The following is a 27,218-nucleotide window of genomic DNA, read 5'->3' on the forward strand; positions in this document are numbered from 1 at the left end:
CATTTCAAGTCTAACATGTGGATTTTTGAAAAGTAACAATGCTTGTGGGTATTATTTAACAATGCAATGAATATTTTTAAAATAATGTTTCCCTTGCAATAGATTTTGTCAGATAATACTACATATTTAAATAGCATCATCGAACAATGAATATTCATGACTTCCATCCTCTAGCCATTAAAAGATTACATACATATTCATATATTTATAATTATATTCATGGACAAAATTCTTACTTATAAATCATAAATAAAGCTCTCCTTTTCTTAAACACCAATTATGAAGAAAAAAAGAAAAAAAAAAGGAATATCACGTGGAAAGTTAATTATAACATTACAAGTATATATATTTCATCCTAATTGGTCGATCAATGACTAAAATGGCAGCTGCGACGAAACACGCTGGGGATTTCATCTGCTGCGGAAACTTCTGTACTAGCAGTTTTACAGATTACATTACCGAATAATAATGTTATTTAGGAGATAATTAAAATAGTTGATTTTGAATAAGTGTGAGTACTTTAAAATATACTGGCACTGCTACAATATTATTTTTTTGCTGTACAGTCAACCCTGTCCTAGCGACCACTTTCCCCACCTACCAAACAATTTGCAATGTAAAAGCGTAGCCATTAAGGAAGTACGACTCTCGGTAGGGTAAGCTCGACATTTGTAGATCCATCTACTATGACAATACACCGCATAAAATAGCAATTAAATAAGTAAATAGAACAAAAGAACTTGAGAGAATGAATTTCATACGTTAAATTAAAACATTCCAGCTGTATTTCATAGGTGGTTTTTTTAAGAACGCGGCACATCTGAAGCTGATTTGTAGTAAACTAAAGAGAACACATCCAATAATCAACAGTACCGCCAACAATAAAAGAAAGAAGAACCATTTAAAGACAATATATGTGGCAACCTGTAATCAGAGGCCACCCATCTTAAGTGTTTGCTTTTGTCTACTTTCTTGTGTGGTCGTGTAAGGCAGGTTTGACTATATATGATTAGTGGTATTGTTAAAAAAAGAAAAAAAAAAGAATGTCAATTTAGTTACCCCTAGAACAAAATCCAATCTAAAATGTTTCTAAAATATAATTTAAAAACCAAATTACATGTACAGGGTTCAAACGTAAGAATTTGTAACCCACAGCAATTTGTTTTTTAAAACTGCCATGGGTAAAACAGCCCCTCTCCCCGACATTTAATTTTTTTTTTAAAGTATCAAATAAACACGACTGAAAGATTATTTTGCTGTATGAAGTATTTTTCAAATATTCAGAATTGTGTATACATTTTGTCATCATTGTGGAGCTTCATAGCACGACACCAATTGCCGTCGTTAAGTTCCGGTCCTGTATGTGTGTCACCTATTAGTTGATTACAGTTTCAAAAAGAACCATTTCCTTTTAGGATTATACTTTAAAAAAGAAAGCAGAAGAATTATGGCTAATTATAGAAGGGATGATTTCCATCATGGAATCACAAGAACCATAAAAATAATGAATGAATGAATGTTTAAAGACACCCAAGCATGACCCATTAAAATAATGCTTCAATAACATTTGGTATTAAAAATAGAATACAAATCCAAGGGCGAGTGATTTTCTATATATGCTATTAACGAATGTGGAGCAATTTCACATTCTTATATTTCAAGCTGACTGTTATCCTAATATTCCATATTCAACACCTTTTCAGTTGCATATGCAGCTTCAAAAATAAATATCCATAATTTTTTTTTATATCCGATATGTAAAATTTCACGTTTTTAAAAATATATAAATATTCAAACTATGTACCGGGTACTGAAGTATCTCACAAAGAAATAAATTACTATTCGAAATGATTTGGTTTGTACCCCCCACCTTTTGTAGTTTAACACCCTTCCTATCTTCCCCCTCCCCAATCAAAAACTAATTTTCACCTTTAAAATAATTTTGAGTAATAACATTTAGTTGGAACAAGTATTAATCACACTTCTTCAATAAATATTGGTTAAACTGAACAATTTTACTTATAATGCACTGTGGTTTGTTTTTATTTAAACACAGGAACACATTAAACTCTATAATCTTGTTACATTTGAGTTCATCATAAAATATATGCTCTTAGCCAAGTGCATCTTAAACTATAGTCTATCCCAGCCTCTGTGAACAGTTTTTTGTAAATAATTTCAGTTGGTTTTGTACGAAAGAAGTGTTTTGAAAAAAAAAAAAAAAAAAAAAAAAAAACTTTAAAAAAAACACCCTCCCACAAACAAAACCCTCACTTTTCGTGTACAATTTAGAAAACAATCGGCTCAGAAATAAATTACTTGCAGTACAAATACCACAGTACGAAAGCGGATGTGCTATTTGTCTTATTAACACTGACATCACAAATTGGAATCCTAAATGATGAATGAAAGTTTTAAAAACCTGTGCTCTTATTTGTCTCAAAGTAATGTGTAATTATACTTAAGATTTTAAAAATTAAATATAAATTACACCATGTGCAGGTTTGTTAAAAGTATGAGATCAAAATATTAAAAAGAATAAATGTGTATTTTTCCTCATCGCAATAATAATAATATTAATACATGGATGAAATGATTATGTACATATCCAGATATTATACGGGAAATTAAATTTATATAACACTCTTACATAAATATTTTTTGCAACTTGTGTACCAAGTCACAATATTAAATAATACAAATACAAAAATAAATTAAAATGTTTAAAGTTAAATCTCTGCTACTCTGCTTCATAAAAATAATAATAATAAACTATGAGAAAGTATAAGATGGCAGTGAATTATGAAACAGACCTACAGACTCAAACAAGAGTAATAAAATTTATCTTCAAATGAAGACAGTTTTACAAAACAGATCTTGTTTTCAAGATAATACTTCCCTATGTAATATAATAAAATTATCTTCAACTGAAGACTGTTTAACTAAACAGATCTTGTTGTGGGACAATACTATCCCAAGTAGTTGTTGAGCACTATTAAAGTTGTTATGTTCCACAAATTATATATATATATATATTTGTGCTCATTACAATTCATAACTAAACATACACTATGATTTCATTCACAAACAGTTCATTAAGAAAATGTCACCTGATAAATTAAACATTTCAGTCTTAGAAAAATGTTTCCATATACATTTTTAACCTTGCCATCTTGACACCAATGCAATGTTCATCACCGTAACATTATTTCAGTTTCTGTGTGCGTAGGCATTTAAGTAAAACACATGCTAGATGGACATGGTGGAATTGCAGAAATATCATCTTCCAATGGCAGTAACATTTTTTTTTTTTGCTGTTTGACTAGCTTTCGTCCACTTGTCATATTGCACAAAATGGCATTCACAAGGTTAACGAACACAAAACCCACCAGTTTGCATTCATTGAGGTTCAGTTTATAAACAAACCCACCAGTTTGCATTCATTGAGGTTCAATCTGTAAACAAACCCACCAGTTTGCATTCATTGAGGTTCAATCTGTAAACAAACCCACCAGTTTGCATTCATTGAGGTTCAATCTGTAAACAAACACCAGTTTGCGTTCATTAAGGTTCAATTTGTAAAACACCAGTTTCTATTCAGCAATGTGAGGGTAAACAAATATGTCAGCCTGTAACGTTTTTCTCAATGTTGTTTCATTCGCCTCTTGGAATGTCATATAACAATAATAAACTAACTCTGTGGTAAGCTGGCAACATTAAAGGAAAATCAGACTGCTCGCTATCCAATGACACTGACTGGAATATCAAGTATTATTCAAGTGTTGTCAGTTGATTCCAAAACAGTTCTTTTTCCATTCTTTCACAGTCCACGCATGCTTATAAAGACGAATCTGTGGAACCATCGTCTACAAGCTATGCAGACTGTTCCATGTGGACAATGATCACCAACAAGGGTTCAAAGCCAACCATCTTCATAGAATCCATGACGAACAGTCAATCATTGTAATGTAGTCCATGGCAAAAGACAATCAATTTTATGTAGTTCATGGCAACAGCCAATCGAGTTGATTTCGTTTGATGGAAAGCCAGTTAACTCAATCCAGCGACTACCAGCCAATGTGTATTATGCGAAGTATATCTGAGAAGCGGAAATGTGAATGCAAACAGGTTCAGAGGATTATTTCATCATGTATGTGGGAATATTGTGTGTGTGAATAAAGTAGAGTTCAGGCAATTTCATCTTCTATGTGGAAATGTTGTGTCTGTGAAGGCTTCTCGTCACTGCAAGGCGGTGTCAGCATGGTTATCACTTGAGCTGTGATGTCGGGGCTGCGACGCGAGGCATTCATCACTTCCTCTTGTCGGTTTTGAGCCTTTTCCTGTAAAGACAAAAAAAGTTTTTTTTAATTATAATGATTACAATTTAATATAATACTATAAATCAGCGAGCATACAATTTTAGCGAAGCAATACAAGACGTTAATATTTTATGACGCTAAATTTAAAGAGACGTACAACAGACATCCCCATAACAACTTTTCTGAGATTGTTTAATGTAAGTTATTTGTAAGCTGCATAATGTCAAAATTATTATTTCAGTTAAACCTGCTGTTTTTTAATTTTTTAATAGGACCTCACTAAACGTTTATGATGCTAATATGTCACATATTTGGATTTCGCTAAACGTTTATGACCTAATAATTTATGATTTACAGTATCCTGTCGTTTCTATATTCATGTACGTATATATATATATATATATATATATATATATCGAAAATAAAGATTTTTAGAAAAAACAATAGCTTGTGTAATAAATAGAATAACAAATGCTGTACCAGTTATCAAATTTAAATTTGACAATAACTGGTAACTCGTTTATTATCCTCCATATATGACAAATACATCTGAAAATTATAATAATGAAAATCCCTTCCAGACATTTTTGTTTTAAAAAAGTTCAGGATTTTACCAACAGCTTTACAAATAAATATCTTGTAACCAAATATATCTCAAGTTGTACATTTTCTTTAAAAAAGCTGCCACAAATTCTGTCCCAAAGTTTAAAACTATAATACTGGACATTTGACATGGAAATGATATTTTAGTTCACATAAAAAAAAAGGAGAAAAACCTGTTCCCTCAAATCTTTATTTTAATCTTACAAAAAAAAAAGAAAGAAAAAAAGCAGCCGATATTTGAGTTTAACAAGGCAGGTGTTAAATCTTGTGGCTTTAATTTCACTGTAACTGTTTTATTGAAGGACAATGTTGGCCCATGCACTCACCAGCAGCTGTAGGTCGACGCAGTGTGTTTGAATGTTGTGACTGTCTTCTGACGGAACAGTGGGGAAAAACTTCACCTCTATGGGACCTGTTTCTCTTATCGTTATGGCGAATGGTGACATCCATTGTACACATGGCAGAATGTCTTGCCAAAAGAAACCTGTAATAGTACGGTGGTGTAAATAGGCAATCATTTACAAACATTTATGGCAAGAAATGTGATGACAGAAACATTTTCAATTATATTACGGTCAAATTGAAACATTCTTTTTTCCCCAATCCTATTTCAGTCTAAATAGATAGGCAAGATGAATGAATTTTACAAAGAAAAAGAAACTTACTGAGGGTAATAACAATGGTGCAAAATATATTTTTTAAACAAAAATAACCCCCCCCCCCCCCCACCCCAAAAAATTTAATAAAAAATTCTGACAAACCTTTCCTTTCCTTGGATAAGTACAAACAAAAGTGAACATTGACACATTTTTTTTCTACACTTTATTTACTTTTGTGTATTATTCTGTAGCCAAACTAATATTCTGAATAGCATAAACAGGTTTACTTACTAAGCTTCATCATGTAGTAATTCATAAAAAGTTTGATTTAAAAAAAAATATTTTTCACAAAAACATACAAAGCCTACGTTAAAAAAATCAACTAACTTTGCTAGGAATAAGTTGACATTTTTGTTCACTTAAAGAGACTACTGCAATATTACCTTCTTCCCCATTTGTGTGGTTTGTGGTTCCTAAAGAGGCTGGTGGCCCCTTACATTTTATTATTTCATTGTGGTTTGTTTGTAGAGTTTGTTAACTTTAGACATGTAAAAACACATCCTAACCCCTGCAACTGCCCACGGCAATCGGCAGCGTCATGGAGTTGTTAGTTCTCCACGGCACCTTTAGACATGTAAAAACACATCCTGACCCCTGCAACTGCCCACGGCAATCGGCAGCGTCATGGAGTTGTTAGTTCTCCACGGCACCTTTAGACATGTAAAAACACATCCTGACCCCTGCAACTGCCCACGGCAATCGGCAGCATCATGGAGTTGTTAGTTCTCCACGGCACCTTTAGACATGTAAAAACACATCCTGACCCCTGCAACTGCCCACGGCAATCGGCAGCGTCATGGAGTTGTTAGTTCTCCACGGCACCTTTAGACATGTAAAAACACATCCTGACCCCTGCAACTGCCCACGGCAATCGGCAGCGTCATGGAGTTGTTAGTTCTCCACGGCACTTTTTGCCTGGGACTATATTGTTTTTTTTCCAATGGCATGGACATTTTTTGTAATAGCTGGGGTTGTATCCAAGGGTTTTGTTACTAGGGTATGGACATGTTTGTGTGTGTAATTTCTTCTAAAGCAAACACGAGAAAACGTCATCGACTATAAGCGTCAATGCCTTACCTGACACAGCCAGTGCGATGTCTTTAGATGACATGTGGTAGAGTGCAGATGCCGCTAGAACACTGTATGAAAACTTCAAACAGCCGATGTCGTACATACACACATCTAGCAGCTGAAAGAGAAACAAAATATGAACATAAAATAAGAACAGACATAAACATGTTTATATAGAGCTTTACATCTCTCGACATGTATATTTTTTTCTCTGAGCGAAGCAAACAACAATGGGGTGTATGAAAGGTGTGTTGGGGGTATACGCTGCCCCCTATTTGCAAACGGGTTGTTAACATTCAGAAATGCATTAAGTCAATTAAAACTACTTGTATTTTGAACAGTTTTGGTACAATCTAAAGCCAAGTCATTCGGAATAAACTATCAACATAGTAGAACATTTTGTAGCTCATGCAATGTATTTTTTGTGAATCCAATTAAAATGAAATGTAACGCTAACAATACACTAGGGTGTCAATAACCAAATTTTCCATGCAATTGCTATATGCAATAACAGGACATGACGATAAATGGATAACATGACCTAAACCTGAAATGAGTCTTTTGCTAGACTAATATTCTTTTTATACAGATGTTTTACTGTCAGAAATCAAACAGAAGTTGATTATTGTTGACATGCTTACCCTCGTTATTTGAATAAAAGAATGTGCTGAGAATTGTGGGAACACAAAGCCATGTTCAGATTCCGTCATCTGTTCCATGTTGGCCACCTGGAGGTAGACGGATAGCCAGGCGTTGACAGTCATCGGTGCCAGGTCCCAGTTCAACACCTGCAACAATATCAAAATAATGAGGAATAGTTCGAAAACTAGTGTCATCGATACCAGATCCATTGTACGAAAACTATAGTGTCGTCAATACCAGATCCATTGTACGAAAACTAGTGTCACCAATACCAGATCCATTGTATGAAAACTATAGTGTCACCAATACCAGATCCATTGTACGAAAACTATAGTGTCACCAATACCAGATCCATAGTACGAAAACTATATAGTGTCATCAATACCAGATCCATTGTACGAAAACTATAGTGTCATCAATACCAGATCCATTGTATGAAAACTATAGTGTCACCAATACCAGATCCATTGTATGAAAACTATAGTGTCACCAATACCAGATCCATTGTATGAAAACTATAGTGTCACCAATACAAGATCCATTGTATGAAAACTATAGTGTCATCGATGCCAGATCCATTATTAACAGTTAATTAGCAACAGTGAATAGCAAACTATTAATTAGCAACAAGGAACAATTTTACTACACAATACCCGTAACATCAATTATTGATAGTGTTTTGACCTCGTTACACTTAAAATACTGTTATTAAATTAAATTTAAATTAGATTCGGGGAATCAATGTGTGACTTATTGGTGAGGATGAAACTGATCAGTTACCTTGAGCATTATCAATTCCTGATCCAAAATCTCTTCTTCCGTACATGCACCATCAGTGACATATGCGAAATCCTGAAGTTTTGGGGGGTAGATTTCCTGCAACAAAGAACAAATTTAATATTGAATATAATTCTATAAGTGGTAGAAAGATGTCCATCATGCTTTACAAATGTAGAGTGAAATCTACAAATGATGTTTATTTACAACTTGTTATAGATTACACTGTATACACTTAACTGACCTGCACTTTCAACTATAGTCTGTCCCACAGGGAACACCCTTTTTTCATGCTATGGAATTTACTACAAGTTATTTTATTTCTGAGCCAATTGTTTTCTAAATTGCACATACTAATAATTATCATTCTTTATTTATTTTTGTTGTTATTTCCAAAACACTTACTTTTCTTCTTACATCAAAGAAATTGAAATTATTTACAAAAAACCCATGTTTTTAAGAGTATGGGACGGGCTATAGATCTAAACCTATAATAATTATTTAAATCCCAATCCTCAGAATGCAATAAAATAATTTTATTTCAGGTGCAGTGAATGTGTGTATAGAAATATATGCAGATACAAACATTAAAACCAAATTCAGTCCCACCTGTTATACCAACCACCACCCATTACCTCCCAATGACTGTCCCTCTTGACTCCCTCCTAATCACACCAAACATTCTCCAAACACACCACCCACCACTTTATACAATTTCAGAAATGACCATAAAAAATTTGTTAAAGTAAAAACAGGTTTTTTTTTGTGTCAAGTATATACGCTCTGATGCACATGTTAACATTAACAGTGTGTGAACTGAAGACATTTCTAGGGCAATATAATCACATGACACATATATTTTGTTATGAACTGAATCCCATCACTTTATAAAAGGGCTATTATCATGATCATTTTCAGAACTTTAAATAAAAAATATTTCTGTGATCGTCAACATAATTTTACAATGTTTCATGTGAATTGCCACTCTTGTGTTATTTTAAATGGTTCGGGGGAAATTTCAACCAATTTTCAATTTCTATGACCGAAATTAAAATCCAATGAATTTCTAATCCTGGAAAATTAACCGTCAAATTCCATAACTGTCCATGACCAGTATTAAGTCCGTAAAAGTAATAGTCATCTGTGTATAGGTAAAAACCTTATTTTATTTTGTTTAAAAATGTATTATTAAATGTCTTCTACAACTTGTATGGAAAATAATCTAAATCCACTATATATTTTGTCCATTGATCTAATAAAACAGAGCTTACAGACTACATTTTATATACAAAATGTCTGTCTGAATTTGCACTCTAATTGTGAGACCAGTTTTTCTATACACACATACCTCTAATTTAGCAGCAATAAATAAAGCCGATATTCCAATCAGCTGTAGATGGTGTTTCAGAACGTTGCTCTTCTTGGAAAGGTACCGGTCTATGAAGTCGATAGCAAGAAAGAAAGATTCTCTGTGTAACCTGTAGACCTCGCACACCTACAAACACAAATGCACCAACATAACACGGGCAATATAAATATACCACACAATACAGAGGAACATAGTTTAAATAGATTCTCTGTGTAACCTCGCACACCTACATAACATGTGCAATAGAGTTCAGTGTTGATCTACAGTAACACACAGATCGGAATATGTTCCCAGAGATAAATGAAAGGAATGTTTGGTTAATGCCTAAGCAGCATATCTCGTTCCAACCAGTGCACCACAACTGGACAAAGGCTGTGGTATGTGCTTTCCTGTCTGAGGTAAAGTGCATATAACAGATCCCTTGCTGTATTAGGGAAAATGTAGCAGGTTTACTCTGATGACATATCATAATTACCAAATGTTTGACATCTAATAGCCAATGATTCATTAATCAATGTGCTCTAGTTGTGTCTGTAAACAAAAAAACAACAAAAACAAACCCACACCTAAAATTAAAAAGAAGTCAAATGGATGCAGTTACATTATTTTATAAATATGAATATCCTGCCCCAACCCCAACGTTAGTGTTTTCAAGCTCTATCCCCCCTTTTAGGCGACTATTATCTGATTATTACTATTATTTAGTAAAATTGTATTAACTTTTAAGTAAAGTGGGACTAGTGAATTTTTAATCGTGGCTAGTACATTTTTAAAATCACTGATGCCACGGCTAGTGGATGCTATGAAAATTCTAGAACTGTAGAAGCCCTGAAGAAAAGAAAGCTTACTTCGGTGAGCCAGTCCAATAGAATAGCCCTCATGCGGGCCTGCAGTGCGGGGTGTCTGACGAACATGCTGGAGTCTCGCACGTACATCACCTCCTTCTTCAGCATTAGCTGCCACACCTCCTTAGAGTCCGCCCAGCTGAACCGGGGCAACGGAGATAACCGCGAGGTGACATTCGTGAAAAAGTTTTGAAATCGGAACTTGGCTCCAATGGGGAATTCTGTCGTAGATGTCTGCTGTTTTTCCGTCACGGTACACGACGGTTTGTTTGGGATGATGGAACACGACGTCACCGATGAGTCTTCAGATATTGGTATCCATTGATTCTGGAAAACACAACACAACAAAATATATATACAAAACTGGCGAAAATTTGAATTTTGTTTTCTCTTTTAAGAATACTTAGCCTGACCTATAACTGGCATATTCCCCATGGGATATTAGTCTGGTTCAAACATCCCAACAGCAATTGGGATGGCTAAAAATGTGCCAAGGAATCCACAGAGGGCAATCGATCCCTTGACCTATTGCATCTCAGATGAGTGTTTGATCACTGAGGGGGTGGCATGTAGCCCAGTGATACATCGCTTGCTCGATGCGCGGTCGGTGTGGGATCGATCCCCGTCGGTGGACCCATTGGGCTATTTCTCGTTCCAGCCAGTGCACCATGACTGGTATATCAAAGGCCGTGGTATGTACTACCCTGTCTGTGGGATGGTGCATATAAAAGATCCCAAGCTGCTAATCAGAAAGAATAGCTTATTAAGTGGTGACAGTGGGTTTCCTCTCTCAATATCTGTGTGGTCCTTCACGATGTCTGATGCCATATAACCGTAAATAAAATGTGCTTAGTGCATCGTTAAATAAAACATTTCTTTCTTTTTTTCTACCACTGAGTTACATCCTGATCTCATACACCTTTCAAGAATTAATTATTTATATTGACCATCAGTGAGGGTAATGTCAGGTTTTATAAACCCTTGAAATTGATACTGACAGAGGCCAACCTAAGTATGGTCAATAAGGGTTTGATTACATAATAAAATCTCTGCGTGCAATATCACTTTTGATCAGATTGGAGAAAGCAACATTTTCTCATTATGCAATAAAAACTAATATTCAACACATACTATATTATGTATTTGAATACACTATATAAAATACATAATGAAAATTTCAAGACTATTTTTGTTTTATCTGAATTGCTCTAATCTCAAGGACATTTACATGGCGGTGCTAGACACCTGTATGTCTACATTCTATTGTGTGACTAAACACTTTTTAGGGTTTTTTTTCCATGCATACAGTATGCATTAGAATAAAATACCCAGATACTGCCAAGGTCAGAGGGTCAGTTGAGTTATTCTAACTGCCTATTCTGTGACAAAAGAGAGCATTAACAAGGTTAGATGGCGTGGGAGGCAGATAGAAATCTGAAAGTTGAGCTCCATGCTTTTCTGTTGGTGATGGCTGTTTACGCTCAACAAGTGGCTGATGTTAAACTTTACAGCTTTTCTTGTGGGTGGATCAAGCAGTTGGGTGGAAAGGAGGCCAAGATACAGGTCATGGTGGGAAGGGGGGAGGAGACACACGAGAGAGAGAGAGAGAGAGAGAGAGAGAGAGAGAGAGAGAGAGAGAGAGAGAGAGAGAGAGAAGGGGGGGGGGGGGGAAGAGAGTGTGTGAGAGAGAGTGAGAGTGAGAGTGAGAGTAAGAGAGTGAGAGTAAGAGAGAGAGAGAGAGACATAGAGAGGATATGATGGACATCAGTTCCCCAGTCCTTGACCGAGATGTGGTGGATGGTCTAGCATACTATTCCTTGACAATAACACCAGTCATTCAGTGGAACTTGGCCGTTCTAGGGGTGGATGGTGTGGCAGAGCCGATGTTGCAAGTGTGGGGGTTAGTGGTGTGGCAGAGTGGATGCTGCAAGTGTGGGGGTGGGTGGTGTGGCAGAGTGGATGCTGCAAGTTTGTGGGTGGGTGGTGTGGCAGAGCGAATGCTGCAAGTGTTGGGGTAGATAGTGTGGCAGAATATAAATTTTGTAAAAAGTGTATATGTGTGTGGAGGGGGAGGGGGAGGGGGTTTGAGACAACTATGCAGTTTACAATTGTCAACATAAAAGTACATGTGTAGGCGATGGGAAAGGCAGCAATACAGAGAATCGCTACTTTTGAGTACATTATACAGTATATCATATGTGTATATTTGGTAATCAATCAGGAGTGATATTTTTTATAACCAGATCAATGATATGATTAATTACTCTAGCCCTACTTTTGATGTATCTTTGTATAATCAATTTTGATTATGTTAAAGAAGTTTTACACTTCCGAGTCTCCAATGATCAAGTCACTCAAAAACCTGAAGGTCTTTCAACAAATAAATATTAAATAAAGTGCAAAAACTGCTACCAAAAACAATAACACATGTAACCAGTGCTTAAATACAACTGGGTTTCCAACCAATGTAGCCACAATTTACAGATATTACTGACATACAGACAAAAAATACTTCCATTTATCTTACAGCCATATAACAAACTTATAATGTTGTTTCTTCTGCTTTATAAATAACTATCGACATGTGATAATTAAAGGACAATGTGATGTAATAACTTTTGAAATCGTTTTCTGAAAGAAATGGAGAAACAAAAAGTAGAAGAAATGATTGGGGGGAAAAACATGATTGGGGGAAAAAAAAGGGAAACGTTAGAAGAAGAAAAAAAAGTATAACTTTGATAATAAACGTACCTCTCTGTCGGGACTAAGGGAATCAGTTCTGCAGTACACCATGTTTCTACGTCGCTTCATCAACTCAAAAACCATCCGTACAATATCCTTTGTTTTAAACTGATTCACAAACTACCATCTACTGACAACAAGATGTGTGTAAGTACTGGAACCATCAACGTTAACCAGTGACCTGACCTGTGGACATGAACCCAACACTGGCTGGAGCAAACTGCTTTTAACATCTGACCACAGTTGTCCAGCACACAACAGACAACACCTTCAAGGGAGATTACTCAACAAAGTGTGACCACCTTGCCTCTGACACTAATGAGCCCTCCTCCCATTGGCTGGACCAGGGACCCCCCTATGCAACAACAAGCTGCTGCTGAGCTCTCCTGGAGTGGGAGGTAGGATTTAGTAGACATTGAATGACAAAGATTCATACCTCCAGAGAGAGGAGAGTTCCCAAAGCCTGGAGTTGATTAGAAGTGATTAGACACTTGTTACAATGCCTTCTGACTTGGGGGTTTCATTGTTGCGTGATGCAGAATGGGAACTTCAAGCCTCTGCTGGAGATTTTCTCCGAATAAAGTAAAGCAAGATCAGTATGGTACCCCACTCATCCTGTTTCTCTTCACAACAATTGTGAATATCCTCCTCAGTAGTCTTCTTTCAACTCTGCAGGGGATCACATGCTAATTTTTATACAATGGCCACAACATTTAGTATTTGGGTAATAAAAGTTTCTTTAAAATAACCACTTTTCAATAATTTATTATTCAAAAATACTCTTGAGTCTAATATATATGTAAAAATTAGCCAACACAAAATTATTTTCAATGAGGCTCAACTGTACATTTAGCAATTTGTTACATTTTAATTCATTGAAACTAAGCAACTGAAACTGTTTTGTTTAATGACACCACTAGAGAACACTGATTTATTAATCATCGGCTATTGAATGTGAAACATTTGGTAATTTTGAAATATAGCCTTAGAAAGGAAACGTCATCCATAAGTAGCAAGGGATATTTTATATGCACCCTCCCACAGAAAGGATAACACATACCATGGCCTTTGTTATACCAGTTGGGGTGCACTGGCTGGAACGAGAAATAGGCCTAATAGATAGATCCTAAACCTATCAGATGAGCACTTTACCACTGGGCTATGCCCCACCCTTCTGCTTTATTAATATGCAGATTTAAAATATATATATAAAATAGGTCATAGAAATTTGCTACCTGTCATTTGTTAATGACATTACTGCTGTTTGGATAGTGTTAATTAACACACGACTTTGAACTAGTACAAAATACCTACATGCAGTCAGTATTCACATTATAGTTTTGATAATCGATGCAATAGGTACGAAAATCACCTGAGATAAAAAGTTAACATATTAATTAATATTACCATACCAGTCTCAGAAAAATTATTCCATTAAACTTCTACTTACCCAATCTCAACTATTACATAAATACATTTGTGTGTGTAGGTATCTTTCTCTCTCCGTGTGTTTGTGTGTGAGTGAATGTATGTGTCTGTGTGTGGCACACATGTTGTATGACCATTGACAATGAAATTACAAATTCTGGTAACTTTTACATACTTTATAACAATTCACATGGCATCATTACTTCTTCTGTAGGGAAGGATGTGTGATGGTGGTGGTGGTGGTAATGTGGGGGGTTTGTTTTCCTTTTGAAAACAGGTCTGAAATCCCATAATACTTAATTCCAGAATATCTATTAAAGTTCAGTGCATGGTTCAAAAGACAAATTCATTAGCACTGGTCTCAACAGTTCAAAAAACTAAAACTAAAACTAAATTACTGGAAAACAAAATTATTCAGCAAAATAACTGAAGCCCAAAAAGTGGAATCCAATGATGGTTTATACCATAAGCATTATGACCGACATCCCATAAAGTGTGTTTATTCTGTGCGCGCCCAGTGTCATGGTGTCGGTCAGATGAAGTATAGCCGCGTACAAGTAGGGTAACAGTAACTTGTGTACACTTCACTGATGATGGGAGATCCTTTGATCTTCAGCCATTCCATTGTCCTCCCTCTGGCCAGGTCACTGAAGCGTGAAATATCGGTACATCAAGAACAGCTGACCAATGAGAATGTCTGACTGCTACAAGTGTCAACAATAAACCGTCGGTTCATCCAGACTTCCTTTTAACACACAGACAGAAAAGTTAATCTGTTTTAAATTATTTATTTCATTTCATCTTCTCCTTCATTTACAAACATTTTCCTTTTATTTTTTCATTTAACCATTTTTAGTACATATTTTGATTTTGATTCTGATTCTAGACCCCAATACTTTAACCACAACCACCCCTTAGTGTATGGTTTGCACACTTGTGCTTTAAAAGATAAAAATTAAATTTTAGTGTATTTTGGATTTGTATAACACACACAGACATATTTCTGTCTGCCTATTACCCAAATGGTTACTCTAATGGGTAAAATATTTTTTCTCTTATTGACAATGTAAGGTAAATGACAGACAATTACCATTGAAATTTTTTCTTTGAAGATTACTGATGCATATTACTGGGTTGAACAAAATATTGTACATTTTTGTTATATTTATATCTACAAAACCAAAACGATGGCGCGAGAAATATCTGTTGACCTGTCAACGTTAATGCTTCATAATCAATGACATTGTTGGTACCAAATATGAATTCATGATTTGGCAAACATAAAATTACATCACAGAGTTTATAATTTAAATGTCTGCATTTTTTTTTAGTAATTTAAACTTGCAATAAGATACTATTTTAACATCAAGGCGATACTATGATCACACCTGCGCTAAAATACAGGCAGCTTTAATGCTGAAGTGGGCAGACAGCTTAATTCTCAAGGTCAATTCTCATCTCCCTAACCTGAAAACTGGATCCGCTATAAAAATATTGGTTGTAACCAGTCAGTCAGCCAGCCTTAAATTAGTTTTATCCCAGTTATAAATGACATTCACACATTTCTTTTCTCCTACACTGTTCTTCCTGTCCCCAGACAAAACACCCATGTGGACCCTTTGATGCAATGGTCAAACAAAGCCCCATGTGGCCCCTTTTCCCCAGAGGGGTCATCTTACAGTTACTGAGATACAGTAGCTTTTGTCCATAATCCACATTTCCTCCCCATTGTTTTGAGCACCTCACACCTTTGTCTTGAGTGCAAGGTTACAACTGAGGCTTAAACTGGCAATAGGTTGCACCCTATAAAGCTGTCAAACAGTGCATAATCACTAACTGTCAAACACCATGAAGGCAACACATATTTATCAATTATTCATCTCAATTTGATTTGTCCAAAAAGCTATAAAAATAAATAAATAATAATACATTTTCAAAATAATAAAAAGCATAAATGCCAAAAATAATTTAATTAGTGTTCCAGAAAAAACTAATTCAACGTCAAATAAATCAATGTGCTCTAGTGGTGTCATTAAACAAAAAGTAAACTTTCTTTAAAAAAAAAAAAAAAAAAAAAAACATGTAGCTGGTCATTTGTTCTCAAAACAATGTTTTAATGTGACCATTTGGCAGATGCTATAATTTTGATGATACAAGTACATATATCAGGTTTTTGGAAATAGATCCCATTGAATGATAAGATTGTGTTACAATCAGAACTCATCTCCAAATACATTTTGAAAAATTTGGGTTAGAGTACCAGATGAATTTAAAAGTGACTACATCCAGATATAAAAATTACATGACTAGATTAAAGATTAAAATTCCAACCAAGAAACTGAGTTTTAAACAAAAATACCACACCAATAAGACCTAGTACCTTTAATAACAATATCTTATAAATTTATCCTGAGTTTTTGTTTCACTAAGAAGTTGGTGAATTAAATATCACCTACCAAAAACGAAATAGTTATATCTATGCTTATTCATCTCATTGCATGACAAAAATAATAATAATTAAAAAAACTTTCATTAAATTAAATTAAATTAAATCAAAATTGTAATTTTATTTTTTTTATTTTAAAAAAATGGAATACATTGTTATGAACATCTGGTGCAACTATAAAGCAGGTTGTATTGATCTAGGACTTACAGTTTGCCAGAAAATGGAGCTAAATGCGAAAATTTACTGTTAAGCTAAATGCAAAAGTTACTGCTGCCAGAAAAAAGAAAAAGCCATTGCTAAGTAAATATAGAGCAATAGAGGATAAAATATGTTCAATTAATTACTACACTTTTTGCTTAGCTTAAAAACCAAAGTATATAAATATTGCACAATAAAAGAAATGAAGAAATGAATAATCGTAACTGGTAACAGTCACCAGTTTTAAGTAAAATAACAAATGGCTTTGAGACTGAAATTGATATCTTTTTATATCAAACAGGGTGGCCAAGAATCATTAGAAATCCAGGCATACCTGAATTCCAAATGACATTAGAAGCTAGGGTCTAATCACTTTACTGGAGGGCTATATAAATATCTCACTGTTTAAGCCCCTCCATTCACATGTGGTTTTCATAATGTTAATTTCACTTCCCTTGAAATATGACCCAACATTGGATGAAAGTGACAATCAGGTTTAATTCTGTGCAGACACTGACAGAAAATCTCATTATGTGAAATCTATTAAACCCACAAAGCTTTCCTAGTGATCTATTGTTAGAGCCTGCATTCTTTTAGCCAATCAGAATGTAATTTGGTATAAAGGAAGATTGCATCATGGCCTCTCATCCAATGAAAATTCAGCTTGCTGTAGACTTCCAGTTATGCCATATTGGAAGTAAAGAGATAAACCTGGGTTAAGCAGACACCCGTTAAGTGTATAAGAGAATGGCCACTTAAGACACGTGGTTGCTTAATACAAGTATATTTGTATTATATATAATTTAGAATAGTGATCACGAGGTCTTTAAAAACAAACCAATCGGTAAACAAGATATAATTTGGCAAAACATGGAAGAATAGAAAAATGACCCATTTAGAAAGATGACATACTTTTAGCCATTTAACACCCACTAGAGAAAGTTTCTTACTTATGCTACAACGTATACACATTGTTAAATGAATGTAAACAATTAATATTCCATGTTAAATGTCTATATCCTGCAACATGCTTATGTTACATATTTTTTAAATTATATAACATTTAGTAAAATATCTTAAAATATCAGTGAAATAAAAGTGTCATCTTCACTGTAAGAAAGCCGAAACTATTTTGCTGCTGGCATTTAAAAAATAAAGATAAATTGCCAAAAGTTATATAATAAATAGAAAATTTCATGTTTTTGTCAAATATGATTTATATCTCATCTTGTGAAGTTTGCAATCACATCATACTTGTCGCGCTTGTACAACTCTTGGGATAGGACTGCAAACTTCACTCGATGAGATATAAATCATATTTGACAAAAAACATGAAATATCCTCTATATAGTCAGTCCTACATCTACTTGATCATTTTGCACAATAAAAATATTGATTGATTGATTGACTGTATGATACTATGAAGACATTTGGCCTCTTACTGTAACTATTTGAGTACTTACGGCTGAATAGCTCTGATTGAAGGAAGTGTAGATTGTTGTGGTGTGAAACACTATCAAGTGTCCATGGTGTGGAATGTGTAACCTTATCACACGTTTCCCTATGTACAGCACCAGTCTTGCACAATATTGGATAAACTCGCGCTCTAATGAGTTAACTGTAACCTTTCACTTCAATTATTCTTACATCTACAATTTACATGCCAGCTGGAGTGATCAAGAAAAATGAGGCAAGGGGAAGTGGTGGTTTCATTGTTCAGCAACTTTAAAAAGTATAATAAATTTGGCAATATGACTTTAAATGTTTCTATTAATTAGACAGTAACCAATTCTAATTAATTATCATGTATAAACCAAGCTTTCATGAGGAACACAAAATCTGTTTAACATTGGTTAATAAATAAAATGTCATGTATATCAAACTTGATAAAGCTTGAAAACTATTTAAATTTGATTAATAAACTTTATATATCCTTTATAAAACAGCCAAAAAAAATTGTAATGGAAGAAAAGAAAATGAAAAATAGAATAAGATGATTAGGTTATGATTGTTCTTCTTTATCATAGTATCCATGGAAACAAAGTGCTTAAATACTAAAGCCCCATTTTTCACACTTCATTATTATCAAGAAACTCGAATAACCTTTGGAATTAAAATTTCATGTTACAGTCTGTGTTAAAGGTTATTTTTGCCTTTTGAATCGGGCAACAATTAGCATAATACGGCACATTTAGAGACGTTTATAAATTATTGATTTCATTTTGAAAATGAACGTAAGGGCTAAAAATACCAATTTTGACATTTTAAGGCAAATTCATGAAATATTGATTGGTCCACGAATAACCCCTACAGGAGCAGATGTATTCTGCATCCCAGTCAGCTGTTTATGGAAGGGGGGCCTGCACACCTAGACCAGAAAGTTAATTCCCGTGACATCTGGCAAATGGGTGAATGAACCCCATAGAACACATTGTGTTTAGTGGGATTCCTCAACAGCTGATAAAGTCTCAAGCCCCGGCACACGCCAAGTAAATACTTCCACACACACACCGGCCCCACACTCAAACAGCATCTGGAGCGATATTCAGTTATCTTTGCCACAAAATACTCTATTAAAACCTGATGGGTAATAATAATCGGGAGTGTACTGTTAGAAAAAAGAACAATAGCGGTCCAAAGAGACCGACAACAATAGCGGCACGCGACAGGCTAATAATTCCCTTTAAAAAAGAATAGCTTTGATCACCAGTCATTGCAGGGAACCCAATGCAGCCGACCTCACTCATTTGCATACAGGTGAACCCTATGGGTCCTTTGGGGCCACTGCTGCCCTTTTCTTGTGATGTCAGTGTTATATATAGACAATCCAGCACATCTGCCAGAGTGCCAGGCTAAATGGGAATTCAGCAGATCTAAAATTCCTTTAGTAAAGAGATATTTTAGGAAACAGATCACAAAGATTGAAATTCTATTCAGAACACACTGGAATAAGATATTCAGATGCTAAAATCTAACATAAAAAAGGACAAATGTCTGACACTCCAGTCAACACCTGTATGTATACATAACCACATTATTTTTGTTTTCCAAAATCTTCAGAAATGCAATAAAGTTATTTTTTAATGAAAATAAATTTGAAATATGCAATAAACAATAATATCTACATGTATACAGCCCTGCTAATATTTAAACATTAAATGTGCTAATTCTGATATTTGCCAATGGGCTAACTTCTAATTAAAAAACAAACAAAAAATCTGCAAATTTTATTTTAATTTTGAAAAATAATGTCATGTAATAATTGACATTTTGTTACAAAGAAATAAAAAAAATTATGGTCTATTTGTACTTTACAGGGAAAAAAAAGTTCTTGCTTTGTATTTAAAGCTCTTTATGTCGATACAAATGAAAAATGAAATGTGATCTCTATGCCATTATTCCATTTATATAAATATATATGGACATGGGCTAAAGAGCTCTAAATACAAAGTGAAAATGATGTTAGTTACATTATTTGACAGTTACTGTCAAGTAATCAGCTGAGTATGTCTGATACAATGGAAATATGGGTCTGTAAGTGTAACATAATTTGTTTTTCTTTTAAAAAACTTTCAATAATCCGTCAAAATAAGGGATATACATAGCATACAGGTGCCAGTTGGGCATGGAATGCAATATTTTTCTCATTCAGACTAAAGTATCAACTTGAATAAGAGTTATTTATTAAATCTTCCCCTAAATAGTGGATATTATTTTTGTTGCTTACCCCATTCTTACATTTACATATATTTATATAACATTTCATATCAATTGTTCTTATTAATATATTAGCTGCAACATTCTGAGATCAAAATTTGACCTTTCAAAACTGCAGTACTTAATGAATGAAATGTAATGATTCCAATGTGAACATGACCAATAAATTACACGAGTTATGTCAGTTTAATAACATGAATCATCACATAAACGTCGAGTTTTAGACAAGCAATAACAAAAGCATGTTCACCAAATTAGAAGACATTTTTGACAATTTTGTTTTTAAATATTACAAATCTAGTTCAAGAATAAGGAATCAAATGTATAAAATAACTTCTCAGTGTCAAAGAGAGAACAGTAAAGAAAGAGAGAGATTGCAGTTTGTTAACAATGTAAACAATATTGCACCATTGCAGATAAGACATTTTAAAATACTGCACCATGACTGGTGTATCAAAGGACGTGGTATGTGCTATCCTGTCTGTGGCATGGTGCATATAAGATACCTTGCTAGTCATGGAAAAATGTAGCAGGTTTTCTCTACTATATGCCAAAATTACCGATTATTAATTAATCAATGTGCTCTAGTGGTGTTGTTAAACAAAACAAACTAACTTTTTTTTTTTTTTTTTAATACTAGACCTGTGTTAACAACTATTATAATAAATGAAAGGAGAAATCCAGGTAGAGTCATTTTGTAAACTTTACAAATTACAACGTATCAGATGAAAGCATTGTTTACATGTATAGATCTGTCATGAATGCAACAACTGTTTCAAAATATGTAAATTAGCCAAAGTGCCAGGTACATGTAGTCATTTGTGACAGGTGAGCAGACGAGCACATTCCAGTCTCTTTCATGTTCACAAATACACGTATAGGAGGGAACCACTCCTCTCAAGTGATATACATGTACGAACTGTGAAACACTGGTTAGAATGGGAAATAACAGTAAATCTATCCTACAGTCCATTACAGCATCCAGTCAACAGTCACAGAAAGATCTAATTTAGAAAGAACCTGGTGTTACATACATGTTCCCACTATAAAACGAGAACAAGTCTGAGACGGCCACCCCTACCCCACAAGTACTCAATCTGCTATACATTATCCAGTCATGAGACTACCCCCCCCCCCCCCCCATCTACTCCCTGCTACACCCACATAGAAATGTGGCATGTCTACAAGTCTGTTTTAGAAATATATATATATGAGATCTGCAACGGAAAGCTGGTTCAGCCAGAGGTGAAAACAAGGTCACACAGTGAGGCGGCCCACTTCTGTTACAGAAGACATCCTTTTTAACACCCACAAACACATGTACAGCCATGACCATTACACATCTACATACAGGCACCATGTAAACAAACACTGCAGTCATCTCAACGGCTGTCCCTAAAGGTGGATGGAAGTTCAACAAATATTCAAATGGTCACAGATGAAGATAATATTTGGACAAATAAGTTTTTAATTTTTCGCAACTTGGGTCTTAAAAACTAGAAGGTGACTCATTAGCTATTTTATCAGACAAAAACAGGAATGTTTTTTTTTTTATGGGGGGGTGGTAAGAAATAAAATCAAGAATTTAAATACTGAGGTGGTTTATTTGTTTTGTTTAAAATACCTGTACCTTTTAGAGTAAATAAAATCAGCCCTCTACGTTAACTTTCCCATCTAAGAGTCAGATGGTGCCTATTTGTATTTTTATGTAGATAGTATATATATACACGTGTATATATATATATATATATATATATATATATATAGTTGCCAAATTAAAACAATGGTCACAATGTAGACGGCTGAAAATGTATGTTTGCAGTTATTTTGGGGTCGTATCTCAGTTATAATACAAAATCTCATCACTGTATTGTATCATTACAGAAATGAGACATTTAAAAATATAATGTTCATGGTTCCCAGTCCTCTTTTTCAAAATCAGTCTAGGGAAGGAAACGTTTTATTTTATTTACAGTTATATGGCATCAGACATATGGTTAAGGACCACAGATATTGAGAGGAAGCCCGCTGTTGCAATTTCATGGGCTACTCTTTTTGATTAGCAGCAAGGGATCTTTTTATATGCACTATCCAACAGACAGGATAACACATACCACCGCCGTTGATATACCAGTCATGGTGCACTGGCTGGAGCGAGAAATAGCCCAATGGGCCCACCTACGGGGATCGATCCCAGACCAACTGCACATCAAGCGAACGCTTTACCACTGGGCTATATCCCGCCCCTAAATCAGTGTAGGGATGTTTGAAGCTTTACGATAGCTTTCGAAAATATCGACCCAGGTTCTTATAAACAGAAGGGCATGAAACAAAACATTGTACTTCACACAAGGTATGCTAATTTATAAACCTAGTCAATGTAATGATGCTAGGTTACGACTGCTCTACAACTGACTACTACTGTTGGGAATCGGTTGGAATTCCATCATTGCCGATTTGGCTATAATCGGTTTGCACCAACCAATCCATTATAATTATAAGTAGGTGTTCAGTGTTTCTGCCAGAAATTTTTTAGTATGGTGTGATGGAATTGGATGCAACCAGTCAACAGGAGGTATGGGGAGCCTTTCCCAGAAAGAAAATGGGTTACGTTTAGGGTTAGGGTTAAGAAAATCATACAGTAATGATAAGAGTCATTAATTTTGTCAAAAGGTAACTTAAAAACCCCCACCTGCTTTACCCTCTGGCAGAAACCCTGATGGTGGATACTTTATAATCAGAAATCAAAGTAGTGAAAAAAAAAAAGGAAAAAAAAAAAAGGCCTATTCCCATTCACTTCAAATATATCCAAACGCCTCTTTATTTGCTGCATTAAACATTTTTTTATTATTATACTGGGTTTGTTCATTTGTCCCCCCATTCCCCCCCCCCACCACTATATAATCTTGATGTTTTCTACAAATTACATTATTTATAATATTATATTACTATCAGATAATTTTGGAGGCGACTGAAAATCTAAATATACAATGTTTTTATTACGGGCTGTTTAAACACTCCCTGAAATACTGAAACTGGCTCACCGGTCAGATCTAACACTGGCACCCAGTACACAAACTCCACCCAGTTAAGACAGGTATATTATCCCACTTAGGCTATTAATGGAATAAAGGTAATGGCTACAGGAATGCTAAGCCAATTAGCATTAGCATGGGGAACACACTATTAATAGATTATGTAAACAGTGTGCACTGAACAATTGACCAGGCTAATGTACTGCTATAATAAACAAGCCAATCAGCACCCATAAAAAATCATCCAGCTACAGCAATTTAATGCAAAGAGTAACAAAGTAAATGTAAGTCCTAAAATACGGCAATGTTCAGTTTTTAACATTGGCAGAGCTTAAATTGCAAATTTCAAGGGTTAAAAAAAATGCAATAAATAAAATATCATCCTGTTTTATATATATAAAAAAGACAGACAGACGTTATTAAGTAAAAAGGCCTGTGGCCCAAAATACAAACATATGCCTGCAAATAGATCTGCAATATACATATGCAGGCAGCATTGGCAGATGTTGTTATATAATGGTAGTAAAATGATTCGAGATAATATTGCATTTATAATATTAATGATATAAATCTTAATTTTTATCTTATATACATTACAACAACAAAATCTTGGTAAGTTTTACCAGTTTTCCTTTTAACATGACATCAGTTTAATATTCTGAATAATTGTCAAAGGCAGACTTGTATGTATTTTAATAGACTAAAATGTACATCTCTCTCAAATCACTAATTCTAAACACACATAATATCTGTAATCGATCTTCAATAAATAACTGGCTATTATTTTGACAAAAAAGACATCGTATTTGCTCATATATACTGCTAATTAATTTACTAGTGTCTGGCTAAACAGAAATTCTAAATTTGAATAATGTAATTAAAATCACAAAGGACTATTACATTACAACTAACTTTTACCATCACGCCAACAAGCCATTTGTTAAAGCTCTTACCCAGGGATAGCTCTGGCACTCGCCAAATTTGGCAATTGCAAATTTTAAAAATAACACAAATTTTATTTTCATTTGGCAAAATAATTCAATGTAATAATTGATATTTTGTTATAAAATAACCGTTTCTGCAATATTTAAGTTTAACAGACAATTTGGCGAACTTTTCTGCTCACCCAGAACTAGTCCAGCACTTACCCCTCCCCTAGGCTACCTTCTGAGGACTACCAATCATTTCCAGAACAAGCAAGCATAATGGAGGGGTGTTAATATATTTTTAAAAGAGATTTTGAAACCAGGTAGAGATTTGTTACTTGTAGATGCACGAAATATGCCCATAAACTTGGTAAGAGCATATGCAAATTTTCTATATCTTGTTATGACCGAAGTTCAGTAAGTAACCACATTTGTTGTATAATGAAAATTGATCACTATATACATTTACTATTTTAAAAATGACTTAACAGAATTTTTAAAAATAAAAAATAAATATGTTCCAGTTTCCACTTCTCATGAATATTAATGACTTATCCAAAATGGCTGAACTGGTGATAATGTTGAGAATTTTTTTTATTTTAAAAATCTATTTTAAAATTATAAATATGTATGCATATGCAATGGGCATCTGCAGAAAGTTAACATATATTTAAAAAAGTGTGAAAAAGACATTTTGGTACACAATAACAACGATTCTAATATTTCCCGCGATTTAAAAATAATGTGATAACCGTAGTGCATATCGTGACATGGCGCCAATCGAAAACACAACGTCTGAAGTTTTTACAAAGAAATAACTATGTCACTTACTTGTATTTTGAATTGTTGTCTTCGTTTGGCAACTTCAATCTCTAAGTCATCGTCCTGAAACATAATTTATAAAAATTCAACGTCTAAAAAGTCATGTCAGCGATGTGCGATCTCCCGATCCGGGCGCACTGGGTCACTGAGGCAAACAAAGAGGGAGGGTCTGCGAAAAACATTAAGCTTTATTTAATAGTAAAACAAGCACAAAATAATCGCAAAATATAAAAATTAACAGAAGAAAGATTATTTACCTCCATTGCCTTTCGTTTTCTGCATATGATTGGTCGTGTAACTGTCTCGGGTTCAAGTTGTTTCGACCGACTTTGCAGTCGTGCACTGCGAAGGAAAAAAAACAGACCAACTTTCAGGGAGGGGTTTAGCACAGAACACAGCGCGGGTGATGTGCCTAGGCACTCGGGATAGTGTCATTAAAAAAATAATCCGAACACATAAAACACGAAAATAGTGAATAAAATAAGAAAAATAAACTCACCTTTTTCTGGACATGATCCCGACTTTACTGAAATGTAAATAAGACCATTTTGATTCACTTGCTCTGAACAGTCGGAAATCGTTCATAAAACACTGGCTATCTCATTTGATAAAGAAACATTAAAATAGCATATCTTAGTGGAAGAATGTTTAACAGTAACTCGAAAAAAGAACTTTTTAAACACAGTAAAAGAAGGCGCGGTCCCACCTTAAGCAAGTCCGCGGCAAAGTGCATTCAAGTGCAACCGAGGATGTCCGCGCATAGTTAACAAAATCCACATATTTAGCTACTTATGATGGAATGCAAGTCAGAGATGTCAAATAATCATATGTATTTTCCCCTATAAACTAGAATATCACGTCATAAAGCAGATATAACCAGAAGCTATCACATGGAAAAGATCTGGAGCTACCTAAAGATACGTCCGTGTGGCAGTCCTGCCAGCCTACAAATGACCCGAGCTGTCAGATCCCGCCAATTTACTGTAATCAAGTCCGCAACCATAAAGTATAAGAAAAGACTAAAGATTCTTAAATTTATTTAATACATTGATATTTAATAACTAACTAAAACAGTATTCAAACAGGAAAAAACAGTTAGAAAATAATACATACAGGATAAACTTTCGGAGGTCTCCGATCAAAACGTCAAACGGTGGGCCGACTTCCGATTTTACGGCGCGAAACACAATTATTAACGGGAAAATTAAATTAAATTCTTGTAAAATGTTCGTACTCTATACCTGGTTGTTGATTTTTTATAATGGTCGAATTAAGCAGCGATTTTCCAACTTAGAACGATGGTCTATCCGTCAGATACACAGTCCTATTTGTTAACAAAAAATGTAAACAATCGGGGGACAGTGTGAAGAAAGTTGAAAAATACAGAACATCGATAAAAACATTTCGATTGCTGCATGTCAAATTGAAGACAAATAAATGCTGAACACAATCAGCTTAGTGATGTATATTAGCGGTATACAAAAACTGACACATAACTCAAAAATAAAATGTAAACATTAAACTTTCTTGTAACAACGTGCAGTATTGTCGTTTCCGGGGTTTTCCACGCATGACAACACATTCTTGGATTTGATTGGTCGATAAGGACGCCTCCCACT

At 34.6% G+C, this 27,218-nt stretch overlaps 1 protein-coding gene across 3 annotated transcripts; it reads right to left on the reverse strand.

The window, feature by feature from the left end:
- Positions 1 to 2,210: 2,210 nt before the first annotated feature.
- Positions 2,211 to 27,144, reverse strand: LOC121388576 (G1/S-specific cyclin-E-like). Of its 3 annotated transcripts, none has more exons than XM_041519967.1 (11): positions 26,841 to 27,144; positions 26,099 to 26,125; positions 25,857 to 25,941; positions 25,609 to 25,662; positions 10,289 to 10,612; positions 9,420 to 9,566; positions 8,075 to 8,170; positions 7,294 to 7,440; positions 6,659 to 6,770; positions 5,249 to 5,406; positions 2,211 to 4,340 (listed from the first exon to the last, which is right to left on the reverse strand). In XM_041519967.1, exons 2-11 carry the CDS (start codon positions 26,110 to 26,112, stop codon positions 4,188 to 4,190), a joined length of 1,290 nt encoding a protein of 429 aa, XP_041375901.1. In that variant the 5' UTR covers positions 26,113 to 26,125; positions 26,841 to 27,144; the 3' UTR covers positions 2,211 to 4,187. The 3 variants fall into 3 exon arrangements, with proteins under 3 accessions (XP_041375901.1, XP_041375900.1, XP_041375899.1); XM_041519966.1 differs by having other exon boundaries at positions 26,713 to 27,144; XM_041519965.1 differs by lacking the exon at positions 26,841 to 27,144 and having other exon boundaries at positions 26,099 to 26,346.
- Positions 27,145 to 27,218: the final 74 nt, after the last annotated feature.

This window comes from Gigantopelta aegis, chromosome 14 (genome assembly GCF_016097555.1).
Source record: "Gigantopelta aegis isolate Gae_Host chromosome 14, Gae_host_genome, whole genome shotgun sequence".
NCBI lineage: Eukaryota > Metazoa > Mollusca > Gastropoda > Neomphalida > Peltospiridae > Gigantopelta > Gigantopelta aegis.

Excerpts from the sequence above, each read along its gene's own strand:
- LOC121388576 (XM_041519965.1), bottom strand. The coding sequence starts at position 26,184 with ATGAACGATTTCCGACTGTTCAGAGCAAGTGAATCAAAATGGTCTTAT. Across the intron at positions 10,613-25,608 it reads GACAACAATTCAAAATACAA|AATCAATGGATACCAATATC; the intron begins GTAAGTGACATA and ends TGTGTTTTCCAG. Across the intron at positions 6,771-7,293 it reads CTTTTATTCAAATAACGAGG|CTGCTAGATGTGTGTATGTA; the intron begins GTAAGCATGTCA and ends TTTCTCTTTCAG.